This window comes from Rhizoctonia solani, chromosome 12 (genome assembly GCF_016906535.1).
Source record: "Rhizoctonia solani chromosome 12, complete sequence".
Lineage (NCBI taxonomy): Eukaryota > Fungi > Basidiomycota > Agaricomycetes > Cantharellales > Ceratobasidiaceae > Rhizoctonia > Rhizoctonia solani.
The window spans coordinates 1,546,402-1,574,213 of record NC_057381.1 but is presented as its reverse complement, the minus strand read 5'-3'; the positions used below and the strand labels follow the sequence as shown (position 1 = coordinate 1,574,213).

At 49.5% G+C, this 27,812-nt stretch overlaps 9 protein-coding genes across 9 annotated transcripts; 5 read left to right on the top strand and 4 right to left on the bottom strand.

Moving 5' to 3' along the window:
* Window positions 1–42: 42 nt before the first annotated feature.
* RhiXN_11745 (C2H2 zinc finger) lies at window positions 43–2,338 on the bottom strand (the record flags this gene model as incomplete). The annotated part of the gene is made up of 4 exons (XM_043331560.1): window positions 43–452; window positions 500–1,390; window positions 1,440–1,610; window positions 1,663–2,338. The coding sequence occupies 4 exons, from the start codon at window positions 2,336–2,338 to the stop codon at window positions 43–45; spliced, it is 2,148 nt and encodes a 715-aa protein (XP_043185070.1).
* Window positions 2,339–3,075: 737 nt separating this feature from the next.
* On the top strand, window positions 3,076–4,440 carry RhiXN_11744 (uncharacterized protein; the record flags this gene model as incomplete). The annotated part of the gene is made up of 3 exons (XM_043331559.1): window positions 3,076–3,195; window positions 3,464–3,950; window positions 4,313–4,440. The coding sequence occupies 3 exons, from the start codon at window positions 3,076–3,078 to the stop codon at window positions 4,438–4,440; spliced, it is 735 nt and encodes a 244-aa protein (XP_043185069.1).
* A 2,434-nt stretch (window positions 4,441–6,874) lies between these two features.
* RhiXN_11743 (50S ribosome-binding GTPase) lies at window positions 6,875–9,297 on the bottom strand (the record flags this gene model as incomplete). Its single annotated transcript, XM_043331558.1, has 10 exons — window positions 6,875–7,140; window positions 7,191–7,394; window positions 7,443–7,871; window positions 7,921–8,300; window positions 8,356–8,616; window positions 8,663–8,749; window positions 8,798–8,936; window positions 8,991–9,093; window positions 9,142–9,237; window positions 9,295–9,297. 10 exons carry the CDS (start codon window positions 9,295–9,297, stop codon window positions 6,875–6,877), a joined length of 1,968 nt encoding a protein of 655 aa, XP_043185068.1.
* A 153-nt stretch (window positions 9,298–9,450) lies between these two features.
* RhiXN_11742 (FAD-binding domain protein) lies at window positions 9,451–12,586 on the top strand (the record flags this gene model as incomplete). Its single annotated transcript, XM_043331557.1, has 13 exons — window positions 9,451–9,505; window positions 9,559–9,622; window positions 10,367–10,463; window positions 10,514–10,958; window positions 11,007–11,092; window positions 11,149–11,268; window positions 11,315–11,450; window positions 11,499–11,620; window positions 11,670–11,776; window positions 11,830–11,859; window positions 11,913–11,994; window positions 12,045–12,256; window positions 12,307–12,586. 13 exons carry the CDS (start codon window positions 9,451–9,453, stop codon window positions 12,584–12,586), a joined length of 1,836 nt encoding a protein of 611 aa, XP_043185067.1.
* Window positions 12,587–12,964: 378 nt separating this feature from the next.
* RhiXN_11741 (The BTB (BR-C, ttk and bab)/POZ (Pox virus and Zinc finger) domain) lies at window positions 12,965–14,105 on the top strand (the record flags this gene model as incomplete). Its single annotated transcript, XM_043331556.1, has 2 exons — window positions 12,965–13,179; window positions 13,229–14,105. The coding sequence occupies 2 exons, from the start codon at window positions 12,965–12,967 to the stop codon at window positions 14,103–14,105; spliced, it is 1,092 nt and encodes a 363-aa protein (XP_043185066.1).
* A 284-nt stretch (window positions 14,106–14,389) lies between these two features.
* Window positions 14,390–15,673, top strand: RhiXN_11740 (uncharacterized protein; the record flags this gene model as incomplete). The annotated part of the gene is made up of 3 exons (XM_043331555.1): window positions 14,390–14,536; window positions 14,600–14,775; window positions 15,076–15,673. The coding sequence occupies 3 exons, from the start codon at window positions 14,390–14,392 to the stop codon at window positions 15,671–15,673; spliced, it is 921 nt and encodes a 306-aa protein (XP_043185065.1).
* A 1,253-nt stretch (window positions 15,674–16,926) lies between these two features.
* Window positions 16,927–20,542, top strand: RhiXN_11739 (glycosyltransferase family 8 protein; the record flags this gene model as incomplete). Its single annotated transcript, XM_043331554.1, has 7 exons — window positions 16,927–17,062; window positions 17,121–17,255; window positions 17,436–17,955; window positions 18,014–18,087; window positions 18,132–19,807; window positions 19,864–19,948; window positions 20,004–20,542. The coding sequence occupies 7 exons, from the start codon at window positions 16,927–16,929 to the stop codon at window positions 20,540–20,542; spliced, it is 3,165 nt and encodes a 1,054-aa protein (XP_043185064.1).
* A 1,080-nt stretch (window positions 20,543–21,622) lies between these two features.
* RhiXN_11738 (cytochrome P450 family protein) lies at window positions 21,623–23,661 on the bottom strand (the record flags this gene model as incomplete). Its single annotated transcript, XM_043331553.1, has 9 exons — window positions 21,623–21,791; window positions 21,854–22,285; window positions 22,345–22,558; window positions 22,622–22,801; window positions 22,855–23,040; window positions 23,098–23,209; window positions 23,268–23,326; window positions 23,385–23,541; window positions 23,599–23,661. 9 exons carry the CDS (start codon window positions 23,659–23,661, stop codon window positions 21,623–21,625), a joined length of 1,572 nt encoding a protein of 523 aa, XP_043185063.1.
* A 1,644-nt stretch (window positions 23,662–25,305) lies between these two features.
* RhiXN_11737 (BRCA1 carboxy-terminus (BRCT) domain protein) lies at window positions 25,306–26,755 on the bottom strand (the record flags this gene model as incomplete). The annotated part of the gene is made up of 2 exons (XM_043331552.1): window positions 25,306–25,907; window positions 25,963–26,755. 2 exons carry the CDS (start codon window positions 26,753–26,755, stop codon window positions 25,306–25,308), a joined length of 1,395 nt encoding a protein of 464 aa, XP_043185062.1.
* Window positions 26,756–27,812: the final 1,057 nt, after the last annotated feature.

Sequence of the window (27,812 nt, the reverse complement as noted above, 5' to 3'; positions counted from 1 at the left end):
AACAGAGAGTCTATGCAACCATCTCTACATCCCTCGACACCTCTAACTTTCGCTCCTCCACCTGTGGCTGTGCAGCGCACCGTGCTTGGCAACCCACTCGCGGTTGACAGCGACGATCATTGCCTGGATTACGGCAATATGTCGCATGCGCTCTTCGACCTCCTTGTTGGCCGGGCGAGAGTCGTTGAGCGCGATGGAGGCAAAGGAAGGCAGGACGGTGCCGCCTTGGGCAGAAGGCGAACCGGCACGAGACGTCGCGGTGCTGTTCGAGTCCGAGTCGTCGTCCTCGTTCTCCGACGACGAGGCAGGAGACGAGCTCGATGCGACAGGGCGCAGGCGGAACGAAGGCTCGAGAAGAGACTGGATGCCCGGGAGCTTGATCCGTTCCCCGGACCCACTCGAGTCGGTCGAAGACAGCGAAGCAGGGAGTGAAGGGTAGAGCCCCGAGCTGCCTCCGATGAAGCAGGAATCTTGGCAGGCATCCCGGGTGTGCGCATACCCAGTCGGGGTTCGACTGGCGCGGCGGGAGGAGGCAGCCGGTTGGTCTCTCCTTCTTCCATCTCGGCATCCTCGTCTTCTTCCTTGACGGGCGCGGGAGGAGCGGATTTGAGAGGCACGACGCTTCGCTTGTCGCCCATTCCCATTCCTGGTATACCGGCCGCACCGAACCCAGGGAGCCCAGCGAGGCCAGGGATAACGGGGGGAGGGACGGCAGCACGAGATGGTCGAAGAGCATCGAACTCAAACTCGGACTCCGAGGCAGACGCACTTCGGCGGCTCGATGAGCTAGCGGGGCGACGAGGGGGAGAGGAAACGTGTTTAGCGTCGGCATCGGCTGCAGCGTGCGCGTGGGCCGCGGGGTTGGCTGCGGCAGCAGCGGCGAGCGAGGCAAGGTCCAGTCCTGGGTAGAGGCCAGCTGCAATTTGGGATTGGACAGCCAATGCCTGAGCCTGTGCTTGTTGGTAGGCCGCAATGGCGTTGTAGTCGACACCTCCGAGGCCTCCGGCAGCAGCACCAAGCATACCCAATCCAGGCAAGCCGCTGAGCCCGAGTCCAAATCCGAGCAAGCCCGGCATACCCGCGAGGCCAAACTGGGCGAGCGCGGTGGGGTCGAGGTATTGTTGGGGTGGTGGCGGTGGGGGAGGAGCCAACCCAAGGGCGTGTGCATACACGGATGAAGCCACTTGTTCACCTAGCTTGACGAGGTATTGGTTCCATTGCGCAAGTTCCTCGGCGCTTCGTGGGTCAGGGATCGGTAACGAGGGGGGAACCGCACCAGGTGCAGCCGATGGTGGTGAGTTTGCGTTGGGATGGAGCGAGAGCGACGGGTGGGCCGCGCCCAGAGGAGGGAAGCCAAGTGATGACAAAGTCGAGAGCCTTTCGGCCATTTCTAGGAAGGAGTGAGTGATTGCGCGGATAAAATGGTGACGGCAACTTACGAGCGTCGTACGTAGGCTGAAACCTGCGCTTCTTGGCGTCGGTCCAAAAGTCATCAGAGGGACTGGATGGGTCGCTCGTGCTTCCACCGCGGCCGCGCTTGCCGAGCGAAGGGGTATCCCAGTTGTAGTTGATGTCGGCATGCGGTGGCATAGGCGAGATGCGTGCAGAGGCTACTCGAATTGGATTAATGCAATTTAATTATACTTTCATTGTTTGACTTACCTGGAGTAAGAGCCTCGTCGGCAGAGCGCGGAGAGACACTACCGAATTCACCAATTCCGGGGCCATAGGCATTGTGGTGCTGGGCTCCGGCAAAGCTGGCGAGGGTCGGGCTGCGAGCATGCTCGCGGGTGGCGGTAGCACCCGCGAGATAGGCGAGGTTATGACCTGCGCCGAGACCAAGTCCAGCTAAAGAGGGATGAAGGCTGTTCAAATCCAATCCCCGGGGTGGAGCGGCGTTGGGAGCCTGTGCGCGTACGCGCTCGACATAGGATTCGTCGTGAACGGTAATGGCTTTGGAATGGCGGTGGGCCATGTGATGTTCCTCGGTGTGTATCTTTTCGTGCTTCTTGAGATCCTGAGGGCGCTTGAATGGCTTGCTGCAGATCTCGCAGACATGGGGCTTGAGTGGGGTGTGTACACGCAAATGAGAAGTGATATGGTCTCGCTTGGCACATGTAGCGCCGCATCCCTTCCACTTGCAAGTCAGGCACAGATTGTTGGTAGACTTGCGACCGATGTGGTCGTTGCAGAGATGGATGTAGAGCAGTTCGGGGTCGGGCAGAGTCTTGTCGCAGGACTCCCATTGGCAGGCGTAGCCCTTGTCGGGAGGTGGCGATGCGGCTGTAGTAGCGGGTGCAGCGGCGGGTGGCGCAGGTGGCGGGGTCGCGTCCGGCATGAGGGGCAAGGGATAGGTATATGCGAACAGGGGATGGGGAAGAGTGCGAGCCGCAAGTAACGGATTCATCCTTATAAACGCTGATCTTCGCGCGCCGAGTTTGCCAAGTCCACAGAGCGCCAAGACCAAGGCACTCCAGACTTCGAGGGGCTTTTCAATCTTTCTCTCTACCCGAATGCTCGGTTTACCTCCCTTCCCTTCCCCCGATCACACACGCTCTCCGGGGTCCTCCGCAGCTCGCCGTTTGCGCCGGCCGTAATCCAAAAACAACTTGCAAATTTACCCGTTGCGTCATGCGCTGACACCTCTCCCATCACGTCATTCTCTCCCTCTTTCTCTTGGCTGCACCACCATCGCGAATACACCGCTCGCCCACTCGCACGTGATACGCCTCCTCGTTCCTCTCCAGCACGCTCTATCCCATTCAATCCTGCATACACTCCGCGCACATCCAACATAAATTTAGATCTTGGTTTCCATTGCTTTTCTTAGACACCCAGAAATAGCATGCCAGCACACTTAATCTCACTAATCCTATTTCGCCCACATTCTCCTCCTTACGTGGAGCTGCCGGCATCTCCTGTATCCCACACTCCGTATCAGACATTCCGTCGCCTCGTTGCTGTCACCCTATATGGGAACTCATCCAGGGTACCTTTGCTCGGATCCCCATTGGTCTCGGTCTCGCCTACGCCGCATTCCTTCTTCTCAAAAAATAGCTCCTTTTTTATTGTACAATGACATCCGGGCTGCCCAGTCTGCCCCCTATTCGTTCATCTGCTCTGCGTAAACAGGCATTTACTGATATTTCAGTATACCGCCTTGGCCCGAACCCTTCCCTCGAAGAACTTGATCGAGTGAGTATAGTATTGTGGTTATATAATCGCTAGCATTGGGGTCGCCGAGCCCGACTCGATCAGTCTTGGTATATACTTTCACCGCCTTCCGTAGTCCACGACAAATCCTATCTTATCTGTTACTGGGGTGTCCAGTAGCGATAAGTCAAGTGGCACAAAAATATCCTGCCGCTACAATAAGAACCGCAATTATATTTGAGATGACCGCGCTAGATATTTGACACGGCTAAACTGTATACTCGACAACTGACTGGGCATGTACCCCTAGGTCGAGAACACAGACAATAACCGTCTCTCTTTTCTCGGACGTTCTACACTCGAATATGCATTCACCAAATGCACCTCTCATTCGTTCCCTGACCAAGACCGTAGGTTGGACGACGGACTGGCTTTGTGCGCCCATACGTACGATATCGTCAAGTTGCTCAATGTTGCTTGGACTGGGACGCCAGTCACGGATAAAGAAGCCACACGGTTAATGGAAGCGTACGTCGGCGCGCTGGTCCTCGAGTCCGAGCAAGAAGGAGTACGGTTTGCTGAGGGAGTTGTAACGCATATCTTCCAACTCACTGACCCCCGTCCTATTGTTTCCCCGCCTCTCATTAACAATACCGATGTCCTTCCTTCTGCTCCTACTCCGCCCGCACCGACAGGACTCTTACACGACCTGGCAAAACAACACTTTCTAGAACTCGTATGGGAGGACAGTCCCTGTGGACCTAGACATGCCCCAGAGTGGATCTCGGATGTGACGTGTGAGTCAAGTGTTTGTCACGCTCCCCTCTTCCATTCGTTCCATGCATCTCTCCACATGAATTATTCGGTACGGTCTCGGCACACTTTACATTTGCGCTCCGAATTGCTCCTTGGTCTTGGCATTCATATAAAGTGGTTTCTCACGGCCCCAGGCGGTCGTTAATTACCGAATGCATGCGGGTGCATGTGTATGTGTGGGCAGGGAGGAGGAGGGTACCGTAAAACATTTCTTCGTTCCGCGTCATGTCTAAAAAAAAATTCTTCCGTTTTTCTTTCCCAAGTTCTGCCGTTTCCGTTTCCCCTTTTATTTTTTCTTTTCTTCTTCTGCTTATACAATGTGTTGAAAATTTGACATGTCTAGTGAAAGACACGAAATCGGACCGGATCTGGCCGTGTATTGCTCGAGGGATGGGCACGTCTAAAAAACTGGCGCGGGCTGATGCAGCTAGCAAGGCACTGGTTCTCTGGAATGGGTTGGGATTCAGATGAGCTCGTTAAGGGATAAACATGTCACACCGGGCCGGAGAGGTTAGGTGGAAAGGAAGATCAAAGACAGGGGGGAGGAGGGGAGAGATACGGAACGGTCCCTACCCAAATGATTGCGGAGATGATTGTGAGGAAAGGTACGGAACAGCGATGCAGGAAGGCACGGCGGACCAGAACGACGTTTTTGATGAGATGCTATTTCCAGAAATTCTACTGCACTACGAATCCATATATTTCTAAATTTAGGATCCTTGTGCCTTGTCGTCAGTCCATGTGCCGTAGGCGGCGCATCGAGGGGGGGAGTCGCTAACGTTTGCTCCTATGGAAACTGAGTGCTGTACGACATTTGGCGGTTGTCTTGGCGCTATGTGGTTAGCCTGACGTCTCTATGCGTAAGAGAACTGTAAAGTTTAACAGGGAAGTTGACGTTATATGCAGATTGGAAGGTCCCGGTACTCTGATTAGCCGCCTCGAGAGTCTACTTCAGCCTACTGTCAACGTTTTATTAATACTTTCAATTCAATTAGTATCCCTTTTTGGGACTGTGGGTAGCACATGGGTGCTTTTTACAGGGCGTGTTTTCACAATGACAATACACCGATTTGGTAGTACAAGGAGATATGTCTTTTTCACGGCAAAGGATGCCCTTAAGCCTGTCCATTCGACCCGCGCGTCACTCGCGGGTCGATAACCTCAAAAGAGCCGCTTGTATTCTTCGTGTGCCGATGAGACAATGGATAAATGGAACATACCACATCGGTGCGCATGATCACGTATTCTGTGCCCTCCGTAAGCCGCATCACAGACTGCCCGTGGGGCAACGTAAAGCCTCAGGCGAGTCATTCACCTAGTAACACAATATATGATCAAGGGGCATGGTGTGCATTACAGAGCGTGTTCAAGGATTAGCACACAATCTCGCCATCTGGATCACTCAAGGGTGTGGGTCCACGGGTCTTGGGTCCACCTGACGAGACCCAGTGACGACTCTTACGATAGGGTTATGAGGGGGTGTGCGATCGATTGTTGGCCGAAAAACTCATGCATATATTCAGGGTACGTACCTTGCCCCCCTCCCTAGGCGTAAAGCTATCACCCATATATATCCAGTCCCATGGATCGGCCACGTACAGTACGGGGCAAGTCCCAAGTGTCCACATGCACACCACTAAATACAAATCGGCGGTACTTGCGGTTATGTCGGGTATGCTATCCTTCGCGGACACAGTTATAATACACCGTTCAAATCTCAAATTTGTACAAATTTGTAGGAAGGTCTGTGATTTTGCCAAGAAATCTCTTTGCTCTCGAACTCATTAGCGACGCGGGGTATCAGGTATTTGAAACCGGTAACGGTTACGCATTTCGTCTGTAGATCACTTGTAGCCAAGTTTATGCTTGGCGAAATTCAGGTCCCTAAGTATCTCGAAAAAGGAAAGGCTGGGAATCTGGGTAACATGGTTATCCCGGCAATGGTATATCTAGCCAGTTCATAGTCAGGGGGTACGCATGTACAGGGGTAGATTTACCCTGACTCCTTCAGTGGAGAACGTGTTGCATTCTGGCTTGGCGGTGTGGTTGGCGCTTACTTAGGGCTACGTTTCACATCGTGGATTAAGAGCGTCGATGCCACTTGCAGTAATGATATAGGGTATGTGTAGTGCTACAAGGCGTCGATCCTTTTGGCTTGGCTGACTCGAGTGATAATAACGTCAAAGTCCCAGGCTGAATGTCAAATAGCATTACAGTGTGACTAATGATTGTAAGTCAGACGAATGGCTCCGTGACGTTTGCGCCTCAATTTTTTGATACATGCACTACTTTCTTCTGGATTCAGTCTGGACTTGCCGGCACTCGAGGCAGGGTGTCCCAAGTCACAAGAGCTATCAGTGAAATATAGACATTAGTTATCTCAATTGTTACGTATCCTATACAAGATAGACGCTCCATTCTCCAAGCCATGTGCCTTAAAGCTTAATAGGGGCCACGGCGATCTCGGGAGGATCACCGGCTGCCGAGCGTTTCTCATGACTATAGAACAAACCAGACAACGCGTGCCGCATATACCCGCGCTATCCGCCCCGCCATGCGGTTTCAAAGCCCTTGTCATTTATCGTGATGCTTCATTTAGAATCGTCCAGCGTTCATTAGCATCGGCGCCGGCATTTACGCCATACGCTTGGCGTTGGTGGCGAACCTCCTTGGGTCATTTACTTGGGCGACGTTTCATGGCGTAGCCAATTACATAGCAAGGTTCCGATGCCGCAAACCATGCAACCTAAAGAATGATCGAGAATCTGTTCTTTCAGCCTCGATAACCTTGGCTGCGTAGCGCTTGGCACATCGTGTAGATAGACTTGTATGTGCGATAGCAGTTCGCATCGCATGTTTATTCAAAGTTCAATATTCTATAGTTAAATCAATGTACGTCACAAATCTAGTCGTACCCCTTGCCACTTCGTTGCTTGGCCCTCTTGTTGCCCTTGTTATGTTTCTTGCCTTTAACGGCAGCTTCGTCTGCCTTTATCCCTCCACGTACCATCCTTCCGTCATCACCAATCGAATTTTGATGTGGGTAGGCCGTGGAGCGTATAAACGCCTTGCCCCCCTTGACAAATGCGTTTGCGGCCAGTTCGCTCCCTTGTTCGAAAAACTCGCGATCGAGAACTTTTCCTGCACCGAGCCTGCGCCGGGCGTACTTGTCTTTGCTGAGGCATCAACATCCAAGAAAGTATCGGCGTTTTTGCCTACACGTGTCGCAGGGGCCATTTTCTTTCCTGCGGCTGCTAACCGCTCGAGGGCGAGTTGACGGGAACGTGCATTGAAGGCATCTTCATCGAGACCAGGGGGTGGGTGACAAAATAGGAGCTTTCCAGCAACGTAGTCTTTGAGAATGTACCGGGCAGCGCGAGCTTCATCCGGTAAACCCTGTCCGGCGCGAGCAAATCCACGAGCGACTGGGAGATATTAGTTCAGACTCCGCGATAGAAAATCACTGAACGTACTCGCGTAAGACACTAAGAGATCCTCCGCTGTGACCTGTTCGCCATCGCCATCCCCGCCATCTTCGACGTCACGCCGTCGTATACGCAACCCATAAGTACCTTCCAAGATACCCCGAGGAATGCGCCGAACAACCAAGCCGATTGGCCCGATATGTTCCCTCATCTGGTCGATTGGTAACACGCCATCGCATACAAGCGCAGCTTTTGTGGTCGCAAACTGGGGGAATACTAATCCAGGACAATCACACAAGACAATAGACGGGGATAAATGGATCGTCTGGAAATGTTTCGTTTTACCAGGAGTGGACGAGACTGAAACCTTCTTCTCGCCGAGTAATGCATTGATTGTGCTGGATTTTCCAACGTTGGGGTATCCGACCAACCCTACAACAAGCTTAGATGGGGCCGGGGTTGTTGTTGTGGCGAATGCTAAAGAGAGTTGGTATAGCGTGAGAATAGTATAGGTGGCATGACTTACTGGATAGATCCGGCGCAGAACTCAAGAAGAGCTCTTCCAACTCCAATACTGACAAAACTCGTGTCCGGGGGTCGTCTGTCTCGCTTGCATCGACAGGAAGGTGGTGAGGATCAATATCAGCAGATGTGTCTGCATGTGGGGCGGTTTCTTCCGTAGACTCATCCGTGTGTGACTCTGCGGGGTCCCCAGTAGCATCGACGACCTCGTCTTCCGACTCTATCTCCGAATGATCTTCGCTTTCATTATCTTCATTTTGCTGCGGCTGATCAAAAGTAGCCTCTTCCGCAAGCCGTTTGGCTTCTTGCAATGCCTTGGCGTTTGCTGCTGAAAAAAAGGCGAACTGTATGCCTTCCTTCTCAAAGTAGTCTGCCCACTCTCGCCTACGGAAAATATCGTGAGAACCGTGCTTTGAAGAGACGTGCTTGGCACTCCCACCTTTGATCGGCGGTCAGGAGGTCTGCCTTATTCACAAGCAACAAGCATCTGCGTAGGCCTTTGGGGCCCGAGTCCTCGCCCTCAGGGCCCTCAACGTCGTGCACATATGAATCCAAATCAGCGCATCGGAAGCGCAGGGGATTTCGGGCGTCTACAATCTGAACGACCAGGTGCGCACGCTCCAGAACACGCCATAATTGTCTCCACACAGCAATGTTTCGCTCAAATGGGGTTAGAAGAAAGTTCTCTGCTTCCTGCAACCTATAAGTCGTTAGAGCAACTTCTGTGCAAGAACACAACTACTTACTGGGCAATACTTCTTCTCCACTCCAAGAATGCCTCACGTTCTTGCCGTTCAAGCTGGGATGTAGTAAGATCACGGGTCCAGGGAGGCCTGGGCGTAAGTTAGGTGAGTCAAATGTACAGAGAATGGGGTGCTTACCTTCGGGGCACACGGAGACGATCCTTGTTCTGAGCATGTCTTCGCAGGGTCTCTTTTTCCTCTTGAGATGATAGGAGGTAGGGGTTATGTCCTACTGAGGTAACGGCGGAATTCTGAATTATGGTGATATTTTGACGCTCTGAAATAGAACGCCTTAATTGCTATCTTGCGGGTCCTTAATGTAAAGGCAAACCTGCTGTGAATTCGGTTCCCGCCAGTTGCGCCGTATTTAAAAATTCGTCCAGGTTCCGCTCTTGAGTAATAGACTGCAACCCTGTATCTAGGTCTGTAGTATACTGGGGTTCGCTTAGTTGAAAATAATATAATCTCGGCATGAATCGCACCTTGTCTGTATCTTCTCGGGCTGCTCGAGCATCTTTCACCTTTCGGTTGATGATAGCACGTCCAAGGCCAACTTGATTACGACTGTTCTTTGGCGGCTACAGGTGGATCGTGTTGAATATATATGATTTATTTCAACACCAAGAATGACATACCATGATATCGGTGGTTTGGAGGAAGGTCAGCGGGAAATCTTTGGCCGTGCTCACGTGAGGTGATTTGCATAAAAGCAAATGGGGCGAGCCCGTGATTCACGACAGCCCACAGTGCCTCGACCACAGATATACAACAAAGTTTGCTCCGAATCCGACATGTCCACACTGTCATTGCCACCTCATTTGAAAGCTACACTTGCTCTCCCTGATAGTAAAACGTGTCCGACCTATGTGAATACTCCGCCGTACTGACAGGTGTTTCAGTTCGGACTACCGAGAAAGACATACAGCAGGATAACATGATAGGACGGGCATCGACGCCCGAAGAGTGAGTATTGGCTTGCTCGGGCTCCTCCAGATTACTGAATATTCCATAGTACCCCTATTTATATTTGTACAATCGAGGGTATGGAGATTCTACGTACTGTTTGAATTTGATTTTACATAACCACATAGGATGCAACAAATTATTTCCTTCCAGAGAACGCCTCGGTGGACATAGGAAGAGAGATCATGAATCCGACGACGTGACGACCAATGTATTGACTTGGAATGAATGATTCAGTTTTCAGGGCCGAGTCCTTGCCCTTTTACTTAGCCCAGATACTGACCCATTTCTCCTTGGATCCTACTTTTGCGAGGCTCGGCACGGTCTTCCAATCTGTACTCCGATACTTAATGCCATATCCCTCTCATAACATTTTTTACAACCTCGCCCCTCGGGCTACCTGCCGCCCGGCACACGATACAGCAAGCGCCACTGGAACTCTATCGGACTGAATGTCGAATGTGGCGCACCATCGAAGTGCCTCGTGCAAGTAGCCCAGATACATGACGGATTTTTCGAACCCAGGACTCGGCCAGAGCTCAAGCACGGATGCTCGTCACATATAAAACGCGTACGCATGGCCTGGCTCACTATCAGCTGCTAATCATGACCCCAGAAACGCAAATCGATGTTTTAGTTGTCGGAGCAGGTGCATACCTTTTCTTGCTTAAACTGTTTCTTTTCACAGGTCGCTCACAGTGGATAAGGGCCCGCAGGGCTGATGTGCGCACTGGCTTTAGCTAGAGCAGGAGTTCACACACGTATAGTAGATAAACTTCCCGAAAGAATCAAGCATGGACGCGCGGATGGGCTGCACGTCAGAACGCTCGAGATTCTACAGGTATGGGACCGACTTTATCTATAGAAAATATATTCAACTTCCTCCGCTAGACTTACGGCCTGGCCGAGCGAATTATACCATTGGGCCATCGTCTATACACATCAGTCACTTACAGCACCGATAATCCCTCTGGCAGTTTGAATCGAGTAGGAAACAAAGCCAGCACAATGTTGATGGGCGGTCGTTATCCCTTTGGTATCATGGTCAACCAAGGTATCGTTGAGGGTGTATTTAGGGAAGCCATGTGTGAGACCGGGCGTCAGCATGGTGAGATGGCGTATGAATATCCGGCACCCTCGCCTCCCAGACAGGTTCGAGTCGAACAAGGCACCTCGCCCGTATGGATGAACTATGAGAGCGACTTTGTCGATGTCCACCTGCGTGACTCAGGCGGGAATCTGGAAGCTGTCCGGGCCAAGTATGTCATCGGGTGCGACGGGGCCCATTCTTGGGTTCGTTCCCAGCTCGGTTATAGTATGGAAGGAGATCATAGCAGTGAGTAATGTAGAATATAGTTATTTCAAGCTCTAATCATTCCGATAGATGCAGTCTGGGGAGTCATTGATACGATTCCCATCACCGACTTTCCAGACATACGTAACCACGCGTGGATTAACGCCGGACAGAGGGTTAGTATTCAAACCAGCTAGAGGCTTTTAATCCCAACCTATTGCCCCGAAATTAGAAATGTCAAATTATTCCACGAGAGAACGGATTGGTCCGTTTTTACGTTCAGCTCCTGGAAGCAGACACGGACAGTGAGAGGTTCGACAGGTCCAAAATCAAATCAAAGGACATTGAAGAAGTGAGTTACAACCAGACAACTATAATACTGTACTTAAAGATCATAGATTGCAAAAGAAATATTTAAACCATACAAACTCGAGTTTCCGCAACGCCCTCAGTGGTGGACCGTTTACATTGTCGGACAGCGATTAGCAACCAGATATTCAGCTTCTAGGCGGGTATTTTTGGTGGGAGATGCATGTATGTTACGGATTGCTTTCATGGGCATCGTTACTAAAACATTTGCAGGCCATACCCATTCGCCGCACGCTGGACAAGGAATGAATGCTGCCATCGGTGATTCACATAATTTGGCATGGCAATTGGTACATACACTTCGTGGATGGACAAAGCCTCGCCTACTGGATATGGTATGAGAATTTCTATCCAAAAGAGCAAAACTAACAAAATGCATGGCAGTACGAACGCGAACGAAGACAGTACGCGCATGAACTCATCGAGTTTGATCGAAAACTTTCAAAAGTGCTTGCCTCCAAGTCTGAAAAAAGTTCAGACAGTCATCAAAAGTATGTAGCCAGAACCCTTTTATCACGATTCGCTGCTCATAGTAATGGTCAAGGCTCTTAAAAGCTTTTGCTGGTTTTATCTCGTGAGTCTTGCTGCTCTGTTATTATGAATCGGAAATACTTACAAAAGAGACAGTGGCACTGGGATTAGTTATTCTACTGCTATGAAACAAGCATCAGCCTTTCAGAACCTAGCTCCTAGGATAACAATCGGACAGGTTGAAATTCTCCAAATGTGTTATCAGTTCGGGTGCTAACCTATTTTCAGCGAGTACCTCCTCAGGTTATTCTTCGCATGGCAGATTCACGACCCTTCGAAATACACGACATGCTCCCTTCGGATTCTCGCTTTAAATTATTGGTCTTTGGAGGAGACATGTCACATAATCGAAAAGCGATAATACAGCTCGGGCGATCCCTCGCATGTCACGAATTGGGCACAGCCAAGATGCATGACTTGTTTGGAGTAGTTTATGTCGGGTAGGCGCTGCAAAAACTTCGTCGGGTTCTTATTAACTCTCTGTCTGCAGGAAACTCGGCGAAAACTGTGCGACTATGTTAGATGTCCCCGCGAGCTTGGTATGGCATTGGAGTTGCGCATTTGTGGATGCAACCAACGCTCGTGATGGTGGAGGACAAGCGTATCGATCTTACGGGATAAGCGACGATGGATGTGTTGTCCTTGTTCGTCCAGATGGTTACGTGGGCACAATAATGCCTCTCAATGGAGAGAAGCTTATAGGTCACTTGGCTCTGTACCTTTGTTCTCTTGGTTATCCGGTCAATTTACAACGTCGGGCCCGATTGTGACGAAACAACTTGATATGCACAACATTACCATCTTTCGATTTTCCCGATGCTTTTTATACTAGTATTGTCTCTGACTAATCCTTTTACTATAATGGGATCTCATTTCGCATTTGTTTATTTGTATCAGTTTGACTCTGTGTGCCCCTATAATCGGAATATCACTTGTTATTTGCTCGTCACCTTGACCACTACACACTTACTCCTATGCCCAGGACTGCCTCTCTTTCTCGTGCTGGTTCAGTAAGATCAGTAGATGTTCCGGCCTTTTCAAGAGACGAACACTACTATTTTCAGGATGGCAATATAGTTCTGTTGGTTGCAAATGTCCTATTCAGAGTATGGTATGTTTCAGCTTGCCACCAAACTTGTCGATTGACCATGGCCAAGTTGCATTCATCGCTCCTCTCGCGCGAATGTGAGATGTTCCAGAACATGTTCTCTCGCCCTGCGCGGGTAACATCCTCAATGAGTCTGGATGGCCCACCTGAGATGACCAAGAAAGGCAAGGAGGGCAGCTGCGATGAGAATCCTGTTATCATACCACAGCTTCAACCGCAGTCTTTCCGCAACTTTTTGCTGATAATTTATGGCCGGTATGTGTGCCAGAATTGTTTTCGATGAACTTCACTTAGTCTATGCTAGCCCCGGTGATAAAGAATTCAGATCTCTGTTCAAGAATGCTACTGAATTGGCGCATGCCCAAGCGATCATGGCTTTTATCAAGATTATTGACATAGTCGACCTGGCGCACCGATTCATCGCCCCCGATATCGAAACTTGGGCGCTTTCTCAGCTAAAGAGCTATTCATATCTAATTGAGACCATAAATGCCTATCCAATCAGTTCGGAATCACACAGTCGATTGTTGGGCTACTCTAAAAGGACTGAACACGAAGAGTTGATTCTATGGGCTCGACATTGGACCCGGAGTTACTATGCTGGTGCCATCGAAACCCCTAGCATTGCGTCATCAGCTTTCAGGCCTATCCAAATAATTAGGGAACAACTTGTACAAGAATACAAGCTTGCAGAGATGACACGGTCAATGGATACCCCCATTTTTGGATATCTTTTTTGCCTTCTTCTTAGTCTTGGTCATGAATTCTGGGATAAACAAAGCGGTTTGACGCGTGAAGACCGAATTACGTTATTGGGAGCTCAAGTCCGTCTCACTCCTTTACCCCAGTCCATCCCTCTTGACTGGATCTATTTGGGAAGCCCCGATCAACCCGGGCTAAGAGCTAGTCTTGAACTATGCTCTGAGTGTCACTTTACGCGAACTTGGCGGGCCGTTTTTGGTAGCACCTATCAAGACATGCTAGGGAGCATTGCACCTTTGGGCGGCGTGTTTGCCCTTTCCATACTACCGAGTCGGAGGCAGAAGTTCGCCAATGGGACGAAGAGCTTGGCGTCCGATACATGCACCAAGAACTGTCGAGATGTATGCCTGAAATACATTGACAAGAATATGGACGCAGTTTTCCATCGCCTAACCAAGTTCTGTAAGAAGGTGGAATAGGTGAGTCCGAAAGCGACCTTGCCATTCTCAATATTTCTGACGGCTTCCGTAGGATTTATATGTTCAACTGAAACTGTAGTCTTATTGTAACTGACTTTTATCTTCGTTTTCCCTTCAACTTGATTTATTGAACATTTGTATTGCCTAATTGCCACTTTATGCCAAAATATAACCGTTTTTAGCTGGTATATCACACCTGGCGCTTATCTGTACGATACAGTTTTTGTTGGAAACTTGGCCACGTTGATCTACAAGTGCCTGGACCAGTTTGGTGGAGTACCACGATGTCAGCTCGACACGAGGACAGTTGGGCTGCACACCTCACTGATCTGACTTCAAGCACCTTGTCGCATCCAACATACCCACAAGACCCTACCTATTATTTTCGAGATGGGAGCCTACTTTTGCTCGTGGAAGAGACTCTATTCAAGGTCGGTTCTAGCTATCAGCCTCTTTATCTGTTTGAACGAATTACCAAACCCTGAAACTCAAAGGTTCACTCCTCGATTCTAGGAAGAGAATCAGAGGCCTTTAACATACTTGATCCAATCGATTTCTGTAATACAAACGAAGGAATCGCTCCGGTTCATATCGCGGGTGAAACGGCTTTCGAGATTGCAGACTTAAAGGCCGAGCATTTTCGCCATTTTTTGTTCATATTTTACGGCCTGTAAGTTAGCTTTCTTTCGTTGAGTCCGGAGTCCATGTTGTATATCACTGAACTATAATTCCACGCCCCAAAGCCCAAGCAGTCAAAACTATCGACGTGTCATGAGTTGTGAGAATGATGCGCCCCAAGACGATCATAACTCAGTCGTCAATTTCCACATTTATCTGGACGTCGCAGAGATAGCAAGTCGCTTCTCCGCACACAAACTTAGCTCTTGGGCCCACGATCAACTGCGCAAGATAGCCAAGGCCGTATATGAGGAGCTCTCCGGTTTTTAATGCGTACAGACTATCAACTCAGGGCCCTCTTGTATGCAAAACGGACACAGGACGAAGAACTGGTAGCCAACGTCCGCAATGCCATTCAATTACATTTCGCATGGGTCTCAACCAGCTCTCCACTCAAGCTCATAAATTCTGCTGCAGGACTTGATGGTTCTAGGGAGAGGCTTATCCGGGTATTCAAGCACCCAAAATTAAAGGAAATCGACCCAGCTCTCTTTGGCTTTGCGTTTTGTGCCATCCTCAGCCTTGGTCACGATATTTGGATGAAAGACCCCCTGCTGTCCCGAGAAGATCGAGTTATGCTTTTATCAGGACAAGTTCATTTGATGCCTCTCCCACTTTCGACTCTCGGATTGGGCTGGGTGGAAACTTTGAATTGCCAGAACCCAAAGGGATGGGTACACCGATTGAATGCTGTTCTGAATGCAACCATGTCGTCAGCTGGGAGGCTTCGTTTGGTGACAGCTATCGCCAACAACTGCGCGCCACTACCCCATTGCTCTGTGGAATTTCTCATCTCGCAATTTTGCCGGTTCAAAGACTCATGTTTCGTGGCGCTCTATATGAAAGCAAATCTCCAAATTGTAGAAACGCTTGCTGCGACAGAGTGCTAGAGTTTGTTGATTCGTGTATAAAAGATACATATGTGCGCCTAGCAGAGAATTTTTGTCGGAGTACAGAATAAAGGGTGCCGAGTAAAGGTGAGTTTTCGTTTGATAAAAGTAACTTGAGGCTGGGACACTCACCGAGGCACCAAGTCAAGATTGTATTATAGGTGGGTGGTCCGTTATTTCACCGAGCCGAAGGGTATCAAGTGCTGTCCACGGGAAGAAGCCCCTGGGCTCTGGGCTCTAGAAATACAAGAAGCATCTTCCGCCCAGCCTCGGTGCGAGCGCACGTTTCTGGGGCTTCGGCCCGGCAAATGAGTACTTACTAGCTTGATCAGGGAATACAAACAACGTTCTCTAGTGTTTACGGCGATGATACGCACGCTCGTATCAGATCTTTCGTCCTATGTCAGTGCCCACGCACGGATACTGACCCGGTGCTCCCCGCAAGGGTGGAGTCAAGGTTATGACGATGTATATCTAAAGGGTTCTCGAAGGCAACCACTCGTGAAAGGATGTATGCGCACGACCACAACTGATTCTTCCGATGGTGAAATCACCGAAAATTTCTGGCATTACATTCCAATCACGGTCATGACTGATTATTCCTTCCTTAAATGATCCAGCTTGAAGAATTTCGGGACATTCGAGAGGGAGGGGCGATAAGCGGCGATTCCATAGGTTGCGGGTTTAGCTCCGAAATGGATAGTCGAGTATCACGTAATCCATTAAAGGGTCTTGAAGATCGTTGATGATCATCCCCAACTTGAGTTCGTTAAAACCGAACTCGACGACGTCAAGCCCTAGTGCTCTGCCCTCTGCAACACGACCACGCCCCTCTCACGCGGCTCGAAGGTATGGGAACTCTAATTTTACAGATCCGCCATCGCTCATCACTCACCCTGCTTTTCTTACCGCCCCACTAGGCAACGCAGATCACCTGAGTCTTTGTGTCAAGCACAACTCGCCCCTATTAGATATTTCGGTAAGGCCTGTTTCAGCTCTTTCTCGGTACATCAATGCTTTCCCATCTCACATGAGTTTCATCTTCACTGACTTGGCCTTGCATCGATTCTGTCATTGTACCCGATGTCGCCCTATTTTTTTTGTCCGATACTCAGCCATAGCCCTCTACCCTCGTACCAAAGCAGAATTGAAACCATATTGGATGTTTGTGCGCTTTTCCAATATCCAATATTGCGATACTAATCACACTTGGTAATACAGCTCGCGAATCGATCAAGGGGCGCCCGCATTCAATGACTTCAACCTCGAGTCTGCCGCGTACAGCGGCTGATCACGCATTTGTGACACTCATTACATCAGACTCGTATCTCCCAGGAGCATTGGCTCAGTCCGCTGCTCTGAATGACCTCCATCCTACTCGACGAGGCGGTAAGATCACACGTGTAATCGATTAACGGCGTTGGCGTTTATATGATTTCCCCCTTAGGCCAGTTCCCGTCGGGAGTCGGCCTAGAAGAAGAGACAGACCCGGTTCCCTTTACTACCGTTTGTCTGGTGACTCCCGAGACTGTTGCAGTCGAAACGATTAAGCAATTGCGTCGAACATTCGACCTTGTTATTGGTGTTGAATTGATTGAAGGGGATAGAAACTCACATGAAATTAAACTCTTAGGCGAGTGAACCCCTTTTTCTATTTTTGTAATGTAACTTATGCGTTCTATTCAACCACGGGTACTTCTCGGTTATTTTCTCAAATCTTCGAACCCCTTGGCTTCATGGGATTGACTATTACCAAATCTAGGTCGACCTGACCTCCACCAGACGTTCACCAAGCTTCATATTTTGCGGCTCGCTCAATTCGCTTCGCTTGTGTTTCTAGATGCCGACGTTCTCCCTCTGCGACCTATGTCCCACTTGCTTAACATGGTTTCGTCTTGGCCAGATGAATATTTTGAAGGCGATAGCGGAGACAAGACGCCGACGGCGACGAACCCGGGAGATATTGTAACCCTCAATGCATCGACAGTAACCAAACGTAATCCCCATAGGCTTCAAAATCCTGCTTACCCATGCCCCATTAGTGCGGCGCCAGACAGCGGATGGCCCGATATCTTCAACTCGGGCGTGATCGTTCTGGCACCCCCAGGAGAGCGTGGTTTCAAGCAGGCAATGAATCAAAGGAGTTGGGATGGTGGTGATCAAGGAACCCTCAACGAGTGGGCTGGAAATCAAGCAGGACTTTCAGTTGGCCAAGGATCTGGGGGTCCTGGTTGGAATCGATTGAGTTTCAAATATAATGTTACTCCAACTGCGGCGTATACGTATGTATTTATTCTTTTTCTCTTGACGTTGGGGATTCCATCTTACCGGTGTCCACAGATATGCCCCGGCGTATGCAAAGTTTGGATCGGGCATACATGCAGTCCACTTCATCGGAGGCGCCAAGCCTTGGAGTGCGCTCTCCTTCCGACCACCTTTATTTCGAGTAGTGGTCAAGGGGCAACTTATGAAATTGGTGCCTACAGCCTCACGGCCAAGGGCTCAACCCCTCAATGGAGAGAATCGGCCTATTCCTATTATCTTTTGATAGATCGTTGGTACGCAGTATACGATGCGCACTTCCGTTCAACGGGTACGGATGGTCCCAAAAGTGAATTTGAAGTACAAAAATATGAAAGCGCATGGGAAGGAGGTAAGGGGGCCCCGGAGTTTACCGCATATGATGGTGGTGTCGATTCGGGCGCTACCAAACCACCGACTGATCAACCGAACCAGTACCCACATGTCATCCCGCCGCATACCTATCACGTTACAGTAGCTTCCAGCTCGTCCGAGGGACCATCTTCGGCTTCCCAGCCAGCTTCTCTTGAGGAACTTCGTCGTCTGGCCCTTCATGGGCTCGGACATGCAGGAGTAGTGCGTGCTGGTGAAGGATCTTACATCAGCTTGCCAATGGAAGGACGCTTCACACTGATGCGCCCACCCCCTCCGCCGCCTCCGCCGGAGCCCGAACCCTTTTACGCACCTCCCGAGGCTCATCATCATCATCATCACCAAGAAGAGCCCTATCATGCCCCACCACCACCTCAAGAGCACCACCACGAACATCATCACGAACACCATCAAGAACATCATCAAGAACACCATCACGAACATCACCACGAACATCACGAGCACCATGGGCACCATGATAACCAAGGGCATCAAGAACACCATGGGCATCACGAGCATCACGAGCATCACGAGCATCACGAGCACCATGAGCATCATGGACATCATGAACACCACGAACATCATGAGCATCATGGACACCACGAACACCACGAACATCATGAGCAGCACCAACATCACGAACATCACCATCACCACCACGAGCCCCCTCATCGCCCCCCCTCGCCACCTATGATTGTATGGAACCCTGCATATGAGCCACCCCCTACCACAGCACCTTCTCACCCTGAACATTTCCCGGCTAATACCTGGTACGAAAACCAATGGGATATACCTGCCACCAAGAATTATCATCATGGTGACGAACACGTCCAGGCCCCAGAGCAATTCTTCCAGCCTCCCGAGCCTGAACAGTACATCCCGCCGGTACTCATTGATCAAGGAGATTATTCCGATCTTACGACCAATGGGTATCAGCCTGATGAGACCCGTATCAAAAGCGTATTTCCATGGGAGGAGGTTGAACGCCCTCCACCGACACGAGTCTTCCCAGACAGTAAACCACCACGCGTTACTCCGAAAGTCAAGGAAGAGCCCGTGGCCCCTGTCCCACTTCTGCCCGAGAGGCCCCCGTCGCCTCCGCGCGTATTGGGTTCGGCGTACTATAACGCATGGGACGATATACCCAGTATTCAGCGTTATGCTGCTCGCCTCACCGGCGCAAAATTGTCCCCTCCCGCCGCGCCCGTGGCACCCGTTGATGCAGCTCCTGTATCTTCAGCTCCTCAGAAAGAATGGTCTTGGGAACGCGATCGTGGAGATAGTGGAGATGCGTCGAGCAGAGATGGCGATGATGAAGATGATGAGTCTGAATCTGAATCTGAGAAGGAAGGTACCCCCAAGGCTTCGACGACACCCACTGTCAGTAACGGGAAGTCTATAACTAAACCCAAGTCGCCTCCTTCCGGGTCTATTTCTAGCTCGGAATCGGAGCCGATTGAAGTAGAGTGTGAGTGATGTTGCCTTTAATCCTGGAGTCTCACCGATTGTTATTTCAGCGGTCGACACTGGATCATCTACAACAGCTCCGCCTGAACAAGCCAACCGCCTCAACCAGTACAGCCAGTGCAACCGGTACAACCGGTACAACCAGCACCCATCGCCCAAACCTCCAACTCGCCTAACCCACCTCTCAAAGGGTTTGAGCTATATTTGTCCGAGAAGCGAAAAGATCAAGGTGCGCAGGAAGGTCCTAAGGACATTCGTGAACGACTTGCTATGCCCTTTGGGAGATTCACTGCTCCTATTTATGCGTCCGGGAACGAGGCCCAGTTGCCAGTGCTTCTTCAGATTCCCGTATCTGATAAGCTTCAAATCATCGGAGATGTTGGAAACGTGCTGCCTTTCCTGGCTGAGCCATCGTTTGAATCCTCGCACCCGCGCCGTACCTCCTCGACTGCCGTACCTTTCTCAGTTGTCGCCACTCTAGGCACTACGCTGGAGGTTCTATCCCATACACGAAATGACTCGGACTCATCCGACGGCGAATTCACTGATGACTCGTCATCTACAGCATCTGCCGGGCCTTCTTCGCCCTATGAATACGATCCTAATGGCGTGCCCACTCCCTTGCGAGCCTGGGATGAAGCCCGAAGTGTCGATGCGTTCAAGCGAGACTCTCATGAAGCCTTGGCAAGATTCCTGAGGAAAGGTTCTTGGGGAGGAGGATCCTCTTGAAACGTACAAGGGCCGACAGAAAGATGGAAATTTCAAGACTGAGTGGTAGTTGTATGCGTCATTTTTGCACCTTTTACTCTTCGTGTTTGAATCGAGTGTACCAGTAGAGTGTTCAATGGTGTATCCGTTTCTCCTAGCTCTTTACGTTTGATTGTTTGTTTGTTACCTATAGATTTTCGAGTTTACGTTTTGTTCACCCAAACCCATAAGACGTGTCATTAACAGAAGCAACAAAGGAGCCACTATGGTGTTCGCAAAAACAGCGATTCATTAGAACAAGTTGAGCCAACTCTGCTTTGAAATTATCTCAATCTTGCGCTTCTCGTCTCTAGAGCGAATTCCCCATTTGATAGTCCAGATCATCGTCTTGCGAGATTGCTTCCGGGTCCTCGGCAATTAATCGAGATACACAATAATAGTTTTGATAAAGTTGAATTTAACAAGGCTTCTAATACCGCCCCACCCCCCGAGTGACAGGCTTCGGAGGAAAGTTACCTCAAAGTCGAGCACAGTCTTCCATTTCGACAATAAGCATGCGCAGTTTTCTGACCGCCCTCCGAACCACCAATATTTCGTCTCGACGACCTGCGGTATTGATAGTCCTACTCAAGGTGCATCCATGACTTTCAACTCATACCCGATATCGCGGTTCCTAAATACCCTGTTGATGTGGAATGGTACTACATTCTTCAGATCGTGTCTTTCGTCTCTCATTATGATCTCATCGATGTATTAGTCGCACAGGGTATTAAGGTAGTGTCGAACTGCTTGGCAAGGTGATCAAATTAAATAGTAATGACATTGGGAGTCTACTCGAAGCAATGTACAAGGGATGATATCATGCCGTAGAGTAAAGGTCCTTGGTGGGTGTCTCGAGTGGAAAATTATGCAAATAAATATCGGCATAAATGCAAGGGCGTATATAAAACACCAAATTATTCTACAAACCACCCCACGAGCTAACATCTCAGCCACTATACAAACGATTTAATTGTTACTGGCTTACCACGCTCGCTACAGGACTATTAGACTCGTCGCTTAATAGCAACTTCGCAGTGAGCTGCATCCCTAACAAAGCTCTCAAAAGTCTGCAGCTGACAAGTCATCTTTCAGCGATATTTCGCAGCACGGAGTGGCCGAAGCAAGTACCTTAGTGGTAGGGCTAGCCAACTCGATGTCATACCGACGGAAAAAAGTAGAAGAAACCAATAGTAAGTTAAGGTTTGCTAGATTGCGACCTACGCAGCCGCTTTAAAAACGCATAGAGAGTGTTATTAAATAAATGTTAGACTCGGTGGAACGGCGGCTTACCGAGGTCCAGTCGAGAACGCAGCAAAGTACTTGTTCAAAGACGATGCTCCTTCCTCCAACCACCGTTCTGGCCGGTACGCCTCTGCGTCAGGACCCCACACGTTTGACCTGTTGGTACAGCACGATGGTACACTAATGATGCTTCCTGCGTTAAACGCTTGACCAGCAACAGTCAGTGTCTTGCCTTCTGGGACGACTCGGGGCAGTCCAGAGCCCACTGTGGAATAGAGTCTCAGAGCCTCCTTTACACATGCGGCGAGATATGGCAGGTTTTTGACCTGATCGAAGCTAGGAATTATGCAGGTAGACTTCTCCATTTCAAGATCGTTCATCTTCAGAGCCGAGCTCAGATCAATAGAATCAAGTTCATGCTGGAGCTTCTTTTTGACGTCGGGGTTCGAAGCAATATAGTAGGACATGGCACTTAGGGAACTATGTATGGATTTGGCCAAATTAGATTGAGTGGATCTGAACAATATGTTATAACTCACTTTGCTGTTGTATCGCTCCCTGCCGCAAGTATGACTGTGGCTTCAGCATCGATTTCTGATCTCGTCAGTGGCGAGCCATCGGCATTCTTAACCTCGAACAACTTGTCGAGTAAGTCCACCCCCCTCTCGTTTGCTTCTTGTCCTTCTTTTTCTCTTCTGATAGCACTTGCTTCGACCGCCGCCCGCGTAGCATCCTCAAAGTTCCGGAAAGCAGCTATTTTCGAGAAGTTCCAGGGAGCACAGAAAAGCAATTTCCGCGTCCATGAAGGGCATGAACCTAGAATCATTCCACCCTGTCCTGCGACCGCTGAAAGGTGAATGGGGGCTACGCCTTCAATGCTCTTCTTGGAGGTGAGCGATAGAACAGTAGGAATTGAATCCTTCTGTGCCTCGATCATTCCAAAAGGAGTTCCAAGAGCCAGGTCGCTGATGAGATCAAAAGTAAGGTAGGCGAATTCTGTTGAACGAATGTGTCAGCCCGACAATATGAGACGACTACCTAATACCTACGCGGACAGCTATTAAGAACGGCCCGGCCGTCCTTAGCAACCCAATTAAATCCAGACGTACCGATGGCGGCCTGGTCGCACCGCATATCTAGCTGGTCACAAAATCGCTGAATGTGCACCCTGACACGAGGCTCAAAGGCACTAATGTTCTGGGGACTAAATATGTTTGCGATACGTTTACGTTTCACTGATAATGGGCAATCGTTGGATGGACAATTAATTAGATTATTTAAGTGCCACTTACTGGTGTGGATGGCCCTATCCCGAGTGTCAAATACGTTCCCGTCACCGCTGCCATTAACAAAGACGTCGTAAAATTCGGACTTGAGTAGGCCATTCGAGTGCCCATATACTTCCTTTTAAGCACCGGTGTCGAGGGTTAATATATGCTATCAAAAGAATCATGTAACGTACCACCAGAGCATCAGGATCGGAGATACTGATGTGATTGGGTCCGATTCTCACAAACTTCCCTGTCGTTCAACGTTACTCTCTTTCATGAACTTTGCATCGTTGCACAGCCAGGCTCACCGTATTTCTCGTGGGCTTGGAGAAGGTTCTGGTAGTGCTGGCCAGAGCTAGCACTTCTTGCCAGCCATGAGCCACTGACAGATGCGAGCCATGGGCCAGAGAACCGACGTCGATAGCCATGGGGGTCCAGTAAATAGGGAACAGCATAGTATGCCATCTAAGGGTGTATTTCAGGCTGGTCAAATACTTTGTTAGTTAAAATTTGAATACACACCAGGAGAGCTCCTGCGGCAGCACAGTAGTGAGTGGTCAAGTATTGAGGGGACTCGGTGAACATGGTATGTGTGAACTGCAATCCTGTTCGAGCTTTTCCCTTTAATACTCTACGACCATATATTGTTTCAATATAGAACTCGGGTCAGCCCCCTGTTTCTGTGTCCTTTGCGCGCGTATCGCATTCATGGACTTGCGTAAATTTGATTAGATGTAATGTTAGAAAGACACAACTAAAAGACTATAATGACACATAAATCTGCAGTCTATCCCGAGTAACAGACGGTATGTCGAGTTCGACGTATCAAATATTGTGTATCGCGTGAAGCAAGGGTGGACAAACGCATCCAGCGAGGCTTAGTCAAATATCTCCTAGCTCATTAGCTACAGTATCCCGAGCTCAAGATTAATCTGCGCATCTTGTCTCATTCTAGTGACTATGGCTTTGGTGAATAACTTTCCAATAGTTTGCCAGACTTGTGTGCAGCTTCGGTTTAATGATATACAGACATTAAAGGGCTGAAGTTTTTGTGAGTCCCCAACCTTGCTCTTAATCATTAGAATAATTTTTTCTCCTCGTTCGCGGTGGACCCCAAGTACAGAAAACTCGCATGATATCCAGATCTTGCCAAATATCCGCACCCGGAAATACAGAATCTGGAACTCGATGCCGCAGTGACAAACTTGGGATGCGGATTTATGCAAATTCTGGTTGGATTTCGCCAGTACTCCGCATACAACGCACGGATTTCTTCCGTTCAGAAAAGCGGTGCTTTTGGGGTTCACCGTAATTTTGGTGACTCACCTTGCATGTTATTATGATTTCATCATGTCATACTACAACACCTCTGATGGCATTCCAAATCACCCGCGCACCTTATTAATTGCCCGATGGTGCTAAGCCCCAAGTTCGGAAGTGTGGAGGCACTTCGTCCGGGGATCCCGTCCAAACGTTGTTTTACTCCAAAAGTACAACACGGTAAGAAATTTATATTCGAATATGTCTACGATAATTCGCCCACATGCATGTTGTCTCTGCATGAAGCTACCTACGACTTAAAACATCATGAGCACATGGTGAGGATATAGCGGTTTCCTATCTGCAGAGGTTTCGTCCGGGCCTGTGGTACACGGATCCTGCGCTGATTAAGTATTGGTAAGTACTTGAGATCCCGGGTTAGTCCAATTAATATCGAGCTCACTTTGAGCCGGAAATCAAGAAATCAATGGGAATAAAATGCAGGTGACGACCGCTTGGTTCCTTGCTCTTGAGATGAAAATCTGCACGGGGGAGCATGGATGAGATAACAGTATTACTTCAAATGTATAAGCAGTATGGCCTTGAGCATGTACCCTTATCGTTCTTCCAATACTATGAGTCCAAGCTATCATTCTACTGTATGGTAAGAAGGTTCCTACTTCGAACACATTAAATGGCCCGAGATTTTCTTTACCTTGCTATCGTGCAGCTGCATTAAGTTATCAAAAGGCCAGCATAAAGTACGAATACATTTCAACATAAGTTCAAGGTTTCAATGCGACTATATATAGCTCAGGCTAAACCCAAAACGAAGTATCCATTCTACAATCTACATACAAAAACCCGGCCCTATCGATAGCAGATGATAAAGAAAGAAACTAAGGTATACAGTTCGTTCATGAAGTACCATTTATTTATACGAAGCGGAGTCCAGCCTTTCCTAGCCACTTAATTTATTGACCCCCCACTACCAACCAGCTGTCCCGCTTCTTTCCCTTCCTCTACATTCCCTGTACTGGTCGGAGGATACACCATCGGGTACAAAGGAGGAAACCCGGCCGCATTTGAAGGGCTCGCTACTGTGGCTTTTGGTTGATCCTCGGGTCGTGGACTAGATATTTGTGGGGCGGGTTGAGGTTGATTGGTAGCTAGCTGCTGCTGCTGCGACTCAGTAAACCCTGTAAATCCTTGGGGATTCGAACCTTGCCCTTCAGTCGTAAACTGAGCATGGGTGGGCGAAGTATATGATTGGTTCGGAGTCGAAGAATACGAGTGGCTTGAGGGACTGGTATACTGCACAGGAGCACTAGAAAATGCTCCGGTGCTAGCTGCGGATGTTCCGAATGTATATTGCTGAGCGGGTGATTGGTCCGTCCCAGTTGTAGGTTGAGAGAACTCTCCCGCCGTCGCTGGTGAGAATTCTGGGCTGGCAGGTTGGTGGTCCGGGTCAGCTTCGGCCTCTCCATCCGGGTCCGGCCCAGCACCAAAATCGGCAGGATTCGCATTAATATTGCCTGCTTCGTATTCCTTGACCCAATTCTTAAACGAGGCTGGAATATCAAATCTAATTCAATAAATGATAAAAAGGTAGGGAGAGGAACTCACTAGCGAACGCATGAGCGACCCAGCTCTGCCTTCCTCGGTCTGGCCTAGTCTCTTTTGCCCAACGTCGGACGAGCGTTGCCTGTTCTCGCTCGGTAGGAGCCGAATGTTGGCTCATAAAATCATACAATGCGATGTTTTCCTCGAGTGTCCATGGGCGGTTTGGTTGTCTCGGAGGCCGGGGATTCCGCTTCTTGATTGGGGTCGTTGACTGCGGAGTCTGAGTAGATTGCGGATTCGGATCGTAATATGGGTATTGTGGAGGATAATACCCAGGCACCATTGGATACGCAGGGTAGGCAAACGAAGGCTGTGGTTGGGGTTGCGGCTGAGGCTGGGGTTGTGGTAATGGTTGGGGAGGAATATCAGTTCGGGGCTGCTTGTTGGCGCTAGCAGTCGGGTCTTGTTCGTCTGCTGCGCGTTTACGTGGTTGAGGAGTTCGTCCAAGCCTGCACCCTCCCCAGTCGCCTGCAATCACTAGTTTCCCAGCAGTCACACACATTCCTAGCCACTCGGGTCTAAGGACCCGTTTGTCAGGGCGGTCCCCGTAGCCGTCGATGGTGTCTTGTCCGTCCGACGAGAGTGGGTCGACGATCAGGTAGACCGCATGGCGCATGGTCGTCGTAAGTTCGCCGCCGTTTTGAGTGACGACTTGGGCAAACGAATCGCGGGTTGGAACATCCTTGTGTAAGAATATAGGGAGGGCATCTCCTAGGTGGTCCACGAACAAGTAGGGGTCGGGAGCATTGGTAGTTCTCCGTGCTTTTTCTGGAGGGGGGAACACGGGGAATGGCATTGTAGGCCAGAGCGATCGTAAAAAGCTCCCCAGATTTTTTTAGAGTTTTAAAAGAGTAGTATGTATGCAGTTTGAGTAAGTAGATTGTATGCACTCTGGCAAACGGGCAAGTAGGCACCGGACAAGAATGAAGATGCCAGCTGAGGCAGTCGTCACCAACTTTGCAATGGGCCCTCATGCCTCATCACGTGGCTGGCGACAAATTGGCTACGCACGTGACGTCCCTCGCCCGGGTTACTACTCTTCAACTTATGGTTGTTGATCCAAATATGCTCATGCATGTACGGGGTGAATGAATACAATTGTTTAAAGCCCCAATATACTATTTTTTTTTTGCTGCTATCGCGGTATGTTGTCCATTTGTTCGGTGAGGTCGTTGGAGTAGCTTTTGGAGCTCAGTCGTTTCTCAAATAACTCGAAAGGACAGCCATCCATTGTCTTGTAATAACTGGATTATGAAGGATAGTACTGCTAAATAGAGCTCGGAGTAGCTAAGTCTTGCTGGTCGGTACTAAACATTTGCCCATGACACTTACTTCTAACGGTATTAGGTAAATGGTTCGAGAATATGCATCCCCTCATCAGTTTATAGTTGAATATTGACGAATCGAATGTGCCCTTCTGTTGTATCTCTAAAGCTTTATTGAATTGATACACTCTATTAGCTTTGATCATCTGACCGATTCCAACGAGGCCAATGAACAATGGCAATGATCCATGCCCCCAAAGTAGTGCGTCAAGCCCTAGATCTATACACCCAAATTATCGCCTTCCCAAATAATTCCTGGATCGGTGTAATTCAAATCAACTCTGTTTCTCATTAGCTGGCCGCAGTGATTCAAGAGCCAGAACTGCTTCGGCGACCGCTTGCGTCTCTGTGACAAATTAAACCGCGTCGGCACCTTTAATCTCCATCTCTACTTCCTCGCTGGCCTATCGAAACGGGGGGAGGCTTGGCACGATGACTCGGTCCATTTCTAACGTGTGGCCTGGATACAGTGCCAAGACTGTTGCGACCTATCGCCGGAGCTCGCCAACGCATGTTGGTCCATGTCAT